The sequence below is a fragment of the Pagrus major genome, chromosome 7 (assembly GCF_040436345.1).
Source record: "Pagrus major chromosome 7, Pma_NU_1.0".
Classification (NCBI taxonomy): Eukaryota; Metazoa; Chordata; class Actinopteri; order Spariformes; family Sparidae; genus Pagrus; species Pagrus major.
In genome coordinates, this window is record NC_133221.1 from 17,336,566 (window position 1) to 17,347,044 (window position 10,479).

General features: G+C 40.4%; 2 protein-coding genes across 4 annotated transcripts; one reads left to right on the forward strand and one right to left on the reverse strand.

Moving 5' to 3' along the window:
• Positions 1-419: 419 nt before the first annotated feature.
• On the forward strand, positions 420-7,735 carry c1galt1la (core 1 synthase, glycoprotein-N-acetylgalactosamine 3-beta-galactosyltransferase 1, like a). 3 transcript variants are annotated; one of them, XM_073469884.1, is made up of 4 exons: positions 420-580; positions 1,610-1,858; positions 2,957-3,621; positions 5,552-7,735. In XM_073469884.1, exons 2-4 carry the CDS (start codon positions 1,648-1,650, stop codon positions 5,885-5,887), a joined length of 1,212 nt encoding a protein of 403 aa, XP_073325985.1. In that variant the 5' UTR covers positions 420-580; positions 1,610-1,647; the 3' UTR covers positions 5,888-7,735. The 3 variants fall into 3 exon arrangements, with proteins under 3 accessions (XP_073325985.1, XP_073325986.1, XP_073325987.1); XM_073469885.1 differs by lacking the exon at positions 420-580 and adding an exon at positions 622-805; XM_073469886.1 differs by lacking the exon at positions 420-580 and adding an exon at positions 713-814.
• Positions 6,924-8,208, reverse strand: tac3a (tachykinin precursor 3a). Its single transcript, XM_073469887.1, has 6 exons — positions 8,056-8,208; positions 7,864-7,963; positions 7,584-7,613; positions 7,426-7,479; positions 7,226-7,292; positions 6,924-6,994 (listed from the first exon to the last, which is right to left on the reverse strand). The coding sequence occupies exons 1-6, from the start codon at positions 8,155-8,157 to the stop codon at positions 6,976-6,978; spliced, it is 372 nt and encodes a 123-aa protein (XP_073325988.1). The 5' UTR covers positions 8,158-8,208; the 3' UTR covers positions 6,924-6,975.
• Positions 8,209-10,479: the final 2,271 nt, after the last annotated feature.

Here is a 10,479-nt window from a genome sequence, read left to right on the forward strand (position 1 = left end):
AGTGCATCAAAAAGTGTAGTAGCTACTTGAGTAAATGTACTTAGTTACTTTCCACCACTGCATATGAATAAAGCTGTGAGGAAAGCTTGTTCATTTTGTAGGCTTTGTTAGGGCGACACCTAGTGGCCAGGAATGGTAGAGCAGCAGCTTCACTTCACTTTATGTCGCTTCCTCTCAGCATCTTTAAAATAATAGTAATAATAATAATCCAATAATAATTAATACCATACCATTTAAAAACAAAAAAACAAACAAACCGCGACTGTTAATTACCCTTAATGCATTTCAGGACGTGTGAAGCGTGCTTCCTCAACACGTCACCGGCTGCCAGCCAATGACAGGTCGCATTTGCTCAGCTTAGCCCGTGATGCTGAAGAATGTAGATCCGTGCAGCGGCTCCGTCTCTCTCCGCTCGACTGGCCATCTCATTCAGAGACAAGACAAAACAAACAAACAAAAAATAAATGTCGTGACGACATGACTGACAGGTGTATCCGGCTCGTGCGGTTTTTCAGGTCCAGGAAGTGTTTCGCTGCAAGCACATCACGCCCCCAAATGACCGACCGGTCCCACGGCGAAGGTAAAGACTCTCTCACAGACACACTCACACACACACACACACACACACACACGGGTGTAGATGTGAGATAAAACATGTTTTGTCACTGCTTCTTTGTGTGATGACAGCACGCGTAAAGCTCACGGCCGCATTTCGATCTGAGTCATGTGTTTGTGGCAAAACGGATTAAACGCCTCGATTAGGGTAACTGGATTGATGCCCGTTTTTATTTATCGTCAGGATAAGGTAGGAAGAGTACGTGTGTTTTATGTCTGTTTTTTTCCCCTTACATGTTAATCGTTAACACAAGTCTCAGGTTCGGGGTCTTTAACCTCATCCGTGAGGCAACAGACTCGAGTGAAATCGTTTTGGTCAGTGACGCACAGTGACACTGAGTCAAGTGTGAAGTCCATGTCCACTAAAAACAACCACAGTGACAGTTCACATGTTGTGTTACAGCTTCAATTGGTCGTGTATTTAAAATCAGCTGAACAAGATAAGGAGACATGCATGATGATGTGATCCAGAAATATCCTGGAGCTTCTTCAAAAAAAAACAGCAAACAAGATTTACAGGAAGTCAGTCACATTCAAGTTCTAGTCATGTTGGGAACAAAGCTTCTCAGTTGATTTCCAGCTTTTGGCTGTGCTTCCAGATTTTCCTCTCTAACTGTGTCGCAATAACAACCGTTAAAGTTTTTATTTGAGGCTAAATGTGTCAGTGACTTTGAGAGGAGGTCATTAGACTCCGTGGGGAAATGCTTCCAATGTGTAATCCAACATGATTTAAAGCATCTTCTCATTTTGAATGCACGGGCCATAAACATGTAATGACTCGCAAACACAATGATTTGTGAAAAGTAATATTGAAGGTACTTGGAGTTCGAACAACACTCATCTTTAATAGCTTTTCGTTGTAACATGACACAATTCAATGTGCTGCTACATACGATCTGCTCAGAATAACCCATTTAATGCTAACAAAAGAGAGACATTTACAGGCACATTTCAACCCATCAAATCCACCCTGGTGTGTTGTGTCCCCCTGTAGATGCGCTGTAATATCCCAGTGATGTAGACGGTGTCACCATGAAGAGCTCCAGCTCCAGATGGGCCTTCTCCCTGGGCTTCCTGGTGGGGGCCTGCAGCATCTACTTCTTCCTGCGCCAGGTGTGGTTTGAGAGGAGCTACCCGGTTCTGTCGGAGGCTCAGGAAAAAGCCACAGTGGTCGGGGAGAGCCCGACCAGCTGGAAGAAGGAGGGAGCTGCTCTCATCAACCTGCTCCACCCTCACCATGCAGGTGATTTACACTCTTTCACTCTGGTCCTATACAGATACAATCATTTAGTATGTATGTGACAAATGGAGAAGGTTTTTGGGTAATTAGTCCTCATATGTCTAATATCAAAACTGTAATTAAATTCAAGATATTTCTGCAAATCAAAAACATGCATCTCAGACTGATCAGTCCTGGATTTTCATGTCAGCTGACTTCTGACTGGTCTCAGTTCAACTCAAAGAACCAATAAAAAGATTCAGATTAATTTAAAAATGATGGATGTTGCTTAAATCAACAGTTGACCTCAAAATCAAAAGTAGATTTTTTTTTTCCACTTGCCTGCAGTGCTATATATCCATCCGGTTTGTTTTTGTGTGAGTTGCCGAGTTTTGGAGGTTTCTGCCGTAGAGATGTCTGCTTTCAAATATAATGGAACTAGATGGCACTAAGCTTGTGGTGGTCTCTCTCCAGAAATCATGACCTGGTTACACAGAATAATCCATAGACCTTGTTGTGAGCAGTGTTATGTAGGCACTATATTCTTTCTACCTAAACTATATGTGCTAACCGTATCATTGTACAGGAGGAAGCCTACTTTGTCATGAGCATGAGTCTCTCGTCCATGAGTACATTCTTGACGTTGTTTGGTAGAAAGAAATAGTCCCTGCATGAAACTGGGAAGAATATATCATGTGTATTTTTTTGGCCCTTTGAGCACCTCAAGCCATATGCCATCTAGTTGCATTATATTCAAGAGAAGAAGACATCTCTACAGCCGATATCTTTAACTCAGCAACTCACACAAAAAACAAATTTAGCTGGCCACACAACACTACAGATAAGAGGGAAAGTATACATTTTTTTATTTTGGGGTGAACTGTCCCTTTATAAATCCAAGCATTGACTGAAACATAACTTATTTATTGTATTATTATTTGTTATTCATGTAGCAAAATGTAGTGAAAGGCATAAAACACAGGAAGAATGTAGAGTAAAGTGATTGGATAAGGAGAAGTCGTTCTCATGTGTGACATTCCTGGTATAACTACACATACAATAGCTTCACTTCACACCAGTTGACATTGGTATGTATTGCACTGTTTGCTGCCCTCCCCCTAGATGAAGACAGCCGGGTGGCAGACCAGTTATACCAGAAGGTACGTGTTCTCTGTTGGGTGATGACTGGGCCGTATAACCTGCAGAGCAGAGCTCGCCATGTCAGGGCCACCTGGAGTCGCCACTGCAACGTGGTGGTGTTCATGAGCTCTGAGGAGGACCCAGACTTCCCCACTGTGGGCCTGGGCACGAAGGAAGGCCGTGATCAGCTCTACTGGAAGACCATTCGAGCCTTCCATTACGTCTACGAGCACCATGTGAACGAAGCAGATTGGTTCTTAAAAGCAGACGACGACACTTTCGTGGTGGTGGACAACCTGCGCTGGATTCTGTCCAACCACACCCCTGAAGAGCCCGTCTACTTTGGCAGACGCTTCAAGCCTTACACCAAGCAAGGCTACATGAGCGGAGGGGCGGGCTATGTGCTCAGCAAAGAGGCTCTCAAGAGATTTGTGGAAGGTTTTCGAACCAAAGCCTGCACACATACCACCCCCGTCGAGGACCTAGCGATGGGACAGTGTTTGGAGAAGATGGGCGTTCTGGCGGGGGACTCCAGAGACACTCTGCATCGAGAAACTTTTAACCCGTTTGTGCCAGAGCACCATCTAACTTTCAAGTTCCCTAAGAGCTTCTGGTACTGGAGCTATTGTTACTACCCTATTGTTGAGGCAAGTGTCTTCACTTCTGTTTTCATGATTACTCAAGTAAATACTAATAGTCTATCAAAAGTAAAAAATAAATTGTGAAAAATGATCATCGCAATTTTCCAGAGCCAACAGTGACGTCTTCAGATGGCTTCTTTTGTCCAACCAACAGTCCAGAACCCAAAGACTATATTTATTATCATACATGACAAAGAAAAGCAGCAGATCCTTACATTTAATATGCAGGAACCGGCCAAAAAGCAAACAAAAATACATCACATCTGTGCTCAGAATGCCTAAGAATGACGTGTCCATGACTTATGGTGAAGACACATATGATATATCTGCTCTGTTAGCTGTCCAATAAAGTTAAAATGCCTAAATAGTTCCTCCATTACTAAAAGCACAATGTGGTTAATGGCTCCTAGGTAAGACTGACTTACTAAGACTGGATTAGCCTTATTAGAAAGGGGCAAGTCAGGTAAGGAAGACATACTACAGAGGGGGTGAACCTGTTGGTTGAAGATCCTTTAATAACATTAGCGTACATCTGCACTTCAACCGAGAGAATTATTCTTTTATTTTGAAATGTACAATAATGACCTATTTTCTAACTGACAGTGCGTAGTGTACAGTAAATTAGTAGTAAAAGCAAAATAAGCTTTTGGGGAATAAAACAAAATGTATATGTTGTTATAAATGACTCATCATGGGGATAATAACTAACAAAATAAATAAATAAAACAGTATTATTATTAAATTATTATTAAATCAATATGTGATTATCTGGCACTTTCAAATTGCGTACCTGACCCCTGCATAAAACGATGAAATGAGTTCATTTTAAAGTAGATGATTGCAGCAGACACAATGTCCGGTCAACAAAAGGAAAATTGGTCAATTTGTCGCTGATGATGCAACTAATTCATTGTACTTTGCAATTAAAATGAGACGCGTCCATTACTGATCCTGTCACACACTGACTGCCAGTGTATGGAGCTGCTTTGTCCTCTGTCTTTGAAAGGAAAACAAACAAATGTACTTTTAATATCAATTAATTAGGTTGTTTTTATGAGACTGTTAAAATGGAAATTTGTATAATATTGTGATCAGAAACAAAAACACCAAAACCAACTAGGACTTGTTCCCACTAGCAAGTTTTTTCTTTTTTTTAAAAAAAAATCTAAATCATGATAGGTTAAAGCTCTGTGCCATGGACCCCTTGTCCATAAATCTTACAAAGACACAAATGAGACAAACTGTTGCACTGGGGAGCAGCTGTTCATAAAGATGAGCATGGACAGGTTTTTATGATGGCAGTTTGAAGAGAGATCAGGTTTAGCTGAGCTGGTGCCAAGACATTTTCAACATTATAACCAACATTCTGCAAACTCTTGTAAGTTTACAACACGTAATGAACCCAAAAGTGAATAAAAAGTGAATGAACCGGAGGATCTTAGCTGACAAGCTAGTTAGGAAGCTAACATTGGCACACTTAAACCAGCATTTTTACACGAGAGTGGAACAGTTGTAGATTTTTCTTTACAGTGACTTGATACTAGTAATTATTAGGCTCCTCATCATGGCTCATAACTTGAATTAATCCCTTGCAGCACATTAGTGTTTCTTTCTTTAACCAATAGATAATGTGAGTTTATTTTAAGGACTATTATTATTATTATTGTTTTTATTATTTTGCTCTTAAAAGCGATGCCCATTTCTGCAGTAAAACCTGTCAAATCTGACTGCAGTGTGGTGGATGATAGAGGCTGTCACTCTTTTTCATATTTAGTTATCTTGTTTCAATGGCTCATACTTACTAATGCTAAAATGCTACATCTAACACCATTTTAGTCCGTTTTTATGTCGTTGTAATACATGTTTCTTTAAATCTTTTTTCTAACTTGTATGTGTGTGTTTGCACGTGTGGTGTGTGTGTGCTATTCTTCCTCAGGGTTCGCAGTGCTGCTCTGACCTGGCAGTGTCTTTCCATTATGTCGAAGCAGAGCTGATGTACACTCTGGAGTACTTCACCTACCACCTGAGAGCGTACGGCTACAGGCCCCGCTACCGACCCCCCTTAAGTCGGGCTCTGAGCCTCCGCCCTCTCACACACACCGCCGTGACGCCGGGAATTAAAAGGGTTCAGGAGGTGACGGATGACAGAAGTCACACAACTTCAGCCTTCGTTGTCAGTGGAAACCAAACTAAAGTAAAGGCGGTCTCAGAGAGAGGAGGGGAAGACAGTGTGAATTCTGGCGTCACTGAGAACAGGACTGCAGTCACATAAGGCAGGCACCGCTGACTCTGTGTCTCAGCTGGGGTTCAATGTGCCAGAGAGTTTATGACAGGGCTTCCTTGATTCAATCACAGTATATCCCAACCAGCATGACACTGTAAGAGTTCAGTGTAGGTGGCTAAATTTTAATATCATTCAGTGGCAGCATTTGCTTGGCATGATTCAGGAAGAAAAGAAGATGGAATATAATTTTAAAGTACTGCACAAGTACCTGATCTGAGTCAGTGACACAGCAGCAGATGTATGGAAATATATTTTTTAATGATTTTAGTTAATTATTTTTTAATTTTTTGAATGAACCGGCAAAAAATGGCAGCGTATCATACATTTTCGTTGTTAAATCAGGTTTTTCTGGTGTTACTTTTCTGTATTTTAATCATTTTGAAACATTTTTGGCTGAAATGAACAACAAAATGACTTGAAATTATGTTTTCTTTGTGTCTTTGTTTGCATTTTTCCTTTTGAATCCTCTCCTCATACTCTAAATCCACAGCCAGCAGTGATATGATGTGTGTTCCATTAAGAAAGGCAACAACTGTTCTGTGAAAATCTCTTTTCTTTTTTTTACCTCAGAGTGATATGAGATGCTCTGATGTGGAAGCGCTTACCTGAACCCCCCTGCGCTTCTGTCTGAGAACACTGTAGCCTGTGATGAACAGCATTATACAAAAACTGCGCTGAATCCCTCTTGTCTAGTCATTTTATGTAACTCAACAATAAACATTGTAGCAGGTGACTGATCATTACTCTCTGATCTTGAAGAATCCCTCACAAACAGCTTGAAACGTTTGAAAAATGAATAAATTATGTATAAAAAATTATGTTTATTTTGAACTTTGAGGAAAAAGAACAACATGATAAAGAAATAGAATATATTAAGCTGTCACTTCTAATTATGCTTTGTCTTCAGATAAAACAAATACAATCTGTGTAGTTTTATGGTCACTTTCATGAGCCAGCTGGCAGGTTTACATTGTGAATCATTAAGTCGTCTCCATCAGACGTTTAGTTCATTGTTTGTGTTCGCTGTGATCTTCTGTCATTGATGCGAGATGTAAGAGTTGCTTCAGTATTTACGTCTACAGCCCCTGAAGAAACCTGCAACAAAACACATCAGACATGGATTTAAGTTAAACCTACGCTCAATTTCAACGTGTGAAATCAAGTCTTTAATACACCATAAAAAATTCATCAAAGTCAGCAGTGCTTCACAACTTGAAGCTCTTCTGTCTGATATGGTTTTATCCTTTATTTGAAAGGTGAAGTGTTAACTTTATTTTTTCAAAAGACATGTTTCATTGTACTGAGTGAAAAAGAAGAGGCACTCACCTCAGCCTGCACTTGTTGAAAAAAATGCCTCTCCTCTCTGGGTACTCTCTCCTCCAGGGACCATTATCTGTGAGAGCACACATTACAAGATATTCCCATAAAGATATATTGTCTGTGTGATGAGCACCAGAGAAAAGGTTCAATCTGAATGCCAACAGGGCTGTTGAGAATATTTGACTTTTGTCAGTCGCAACACTCACCGGGGTCTGAGTTTCTCCTCCCCATGAGACCAACAAAAATGTCATGCATTTCCCCTGATGACAAGAATGGAAACCTTTAAATTGTGTGTTTTATAATGATTTCAAATTAAAAAAGAAAGCAGCCATTTCATATAATTACTAAATCACAGAGGTCTTACTTTTTTGCGGTGACTGTACAGGATCTTCATCTGATGGATATGAAATGAAATCAAAGGGGGAGAAACAGCTTTGTGAAACAGAAGTTAAAGGAGCATTTGAGAAAATAAGAATCCAGATGATCAAATATAATAAAGAGCCAGAATTAACACCACACTGTATATTGCCATTTTGTGTTTCTTGAGTTTATTATCATTAACATTAATACTTGTATTATTATTATTACAATGAACTCATGAATGTATTCAGTGGACAACGTTCGTCATTCGGAAGAAGACTCACCCGCATTTCTTCTGCCCATCAGACCCACAAAGCTGTCATAATCCAAATCGCTATACCTCTTCAGAATGGTCCGCTTGAGGGTGTCCAAACCTGTGCTCTGCTGCAATTATGACAAGCAAGAAAAAAATCAGTTTCTGTTAAAAGTAGGCAGGTCGGAATATCAGCTTGATCATTACGCGCCAGGAAACCCACATCTGAAGTTGATCTGCGCGATCCGGGCTCCTCGCATCTGGACTGGCTGTATCGAAGTTTCATGATGAGGAACAGAGTCACCAGCAGCAAATGTCTCCTCATTTTTTCAGCACCACCTGTGGGAGATAGTGACAGGTATCCTGTTTTATTCGGGTTGGCAAAACATCGCTGAATATTGCCTTTTTATCGAGGAATCAATTGTGCTTAATGCGCAAAAGCCGCTGCGTAATTGGCGCGTAAAAGCGCGCGGTGTAAGGTTTACAAAGATATACTTTGTAAGAGTTATTTTTAATGTAATTATGTAATTACTGTTTTGATTCTCATGCACGCATCCAATAAAGAAAGATGTATATATAAAAAAACGAAAATAATTTCACAGTCCCCTGTTTCCTCTCCAAAAAGTCATGGTAAACCAGAAATTCCCTTCCTCCTAACAGAAAAAAACAACTGCTGAAAACAGAATACAGATTTAACATTTCACTTAAGCATTTACAGTTTGTCTTTTTTCTTTACCTGTTTTCTGTCGAGCAGATAATGTGGTCAAAGAGTCAGCAGCGCGCGCCCTGGTGCAGAGTAAAGTGGGAGCGGATAGATCCTGCAGTGAGATCCGGTCAGGATAAATGATCCGTCCACGCTTTGGGGTAATAAATAATCGCTGGATACCTGCGTAACGCCAATCAGCAACCGAGGCGTAGGTGGGGTATCGGGTCTTATATCACGTTGTGCTGAATGCTGCGTAGCCTACTCATTGATGGTGATGAGCTGTTGCCCCTCCACCAAACACGCACGCACACTCATCATCAAAAAAAGACGTCACGAGGATATAGGTTCGTGAACTCAAGCCCATCCCTGAACATATTTGGGAGCTTTCTTTGGCTCTGGAGGAAACAAACAAAAGATTTTTCATGAGTTACATTTCTATTTTATTTTTATTTTTTGCAGCAGTGCCATTTATCCATCACTCTGCTCACATGTTCCTCTAGGTGCCTTTCCACTCCATTGACTGCTCGACATGATCACTGTCAACATACTAATCTTTTTAGGAAGTAATTATAAAGATAACAGCTGCCTCTGCATGTCACTCTAGAAGACTGTGATTTATGTGACTAGATAGGCTAAACAGCTGTGTGTTTTTAATTGACTGCCCAACAGGCTGCACATTTATACAGACAATGTGGCATGAAAGCAAATCTACCTCTGGGCAGGTTTGTTGTCAGTTAATGGAGGGTGGTGTTAATTCCTACCATGCTTTATGAATTTAAATGAAATTCACATTACATTTTGACAATATTCAAGAGCACAGTTTAAAGGGGCATTATGTAGCTTTAGAGAAGAAATTCAAACTTTTGATATTTACAATATTAATGAGTAAATAATACAAACTCATAACTGAATAAACAAGCTGTTCTCAGAGGAAAATAGGTCCCCAGAACACTGTCTGAAGCTAGAAAGGTGGCAGGGTCCGCCAAATATAAACAAAGTAAAACAGTGTGAATTGTGTTGCCCTTTAAGGTCAGTTTGTTTATTCAGTTTATGCAGTCACGAAAAAAGAAGAGAGTCTATTTAGTTTGTTTAGATCTTTCTCTTCTGATAAAATTTCGTCTGCAGAACTACATAGTGCACCTTTAATACATGGTGTTTCTGTTGCACACACAGTTAAATGCCGCAGTATTAGCTGAAAAAGTGATATTATCAGTGCAGCCACTGAACTGACTCAAATCCAGACATGTGTTGTTTGGACAGACACATCCTCATACCAGTCGTGACACAACGAGCAACACGTGATTCAGACGGTCACTTTCCATGGCTGCTATATTCTCTCTTAAACGGCTCTGACAGGTGCTGAGATGAAATGTCTGTCTTGTAACTTGTATAAGCACAGATTGTGTGACACCTCTAAGCAGCACTACATGATTTAGTTGCTCTGTTATTGTAGTGAAGAAACTTTAACATTTCCTATACATTCAGCTCCAAATTAATGTCGTTATACCAAAGTATTAATGGGAGCTCTTCATGAAAAAGTCTTTTCCTTAAACCATAAACAGCTGAAAATGACTCAAAATTAATGCAGATACCAAACCTATCATTTTCTTGCAATTACACAAGCAATTACACTTGTGTTGGCGTTTGTGCGCACATTCGGAATGCAAACAAGCATGAATATTTCAGCAAAGCAAGGTTTGAGATCATAGCTGTGGAAAGAGGCATGCAGGGGTAACTGCTGCAGAGATCAGTGGCTGTGGTCCTCGGGGACTGAGGCCTCATATAGGCGACACTAACAACAAAGCACCAGGCAAATAGTGCATTTCACAAAAGGTTAACACTGCTGTGTTTTAGTAATGATTTCCCATTTCCATATTTGTCCTGTTACTTTATGTAGTAGCGCGGGGGTGAGGAGAGGGGATCGCAGCAGTGCAGGGGTCC

What these genes read in the sequence shown, in the direction of transcription:
- c1galt1la (XM_073469884.1), top strand. Translation starts at nt 1,648, where the DNA reads ATGAAGAGCTCCAGCTCCAGATGGGCCTTCTCCCTGGGCTTCCTGGTG. An exon ending in GCTCCACCCTCACCATGCAG is followed by an intron (nt 1,859 to 2,956) that starts GTGATTTACACT and finishes CCCTCCCCCTAG; the next exon opens with ATGAAGACAGCCGGGTGGCA. An exon ending in GTTACTACCCTATTGTTGAG is followed by an intron (nt 3,622 to 5,551) that starts GCAAGTGTCTTC and finishes ATTCTTCCTCAG; the next exon opens with GGTTCGCAGTGCTGCTCTGA.
- tac3a (XM_073469887.1), bottom strand. Translation starts at nt 8,157, where the DNA reads ATGAGGAGACATTTGCTGCTGGTGACTCTGTTCCTCATCATGAAACTT. An exon ending in CGCGCAGATCAACTTCAGAT is followed by an intron (nt 7,964 to 8,055) that starts GTGGGTTTCCTG and finishes TCATAATTGCAG; the next exon opens with CAGAGCACAGGTTTGGACAC. An exon ending in GATGGGCAGAAGAAATGCGG is followed by an intron (nt 7,614 to 7,863) that starts GTGAGTCTTCTT and finishes CATATCCATCAG; the next exon opens with ATGAAGATCCTGTACAGTCA.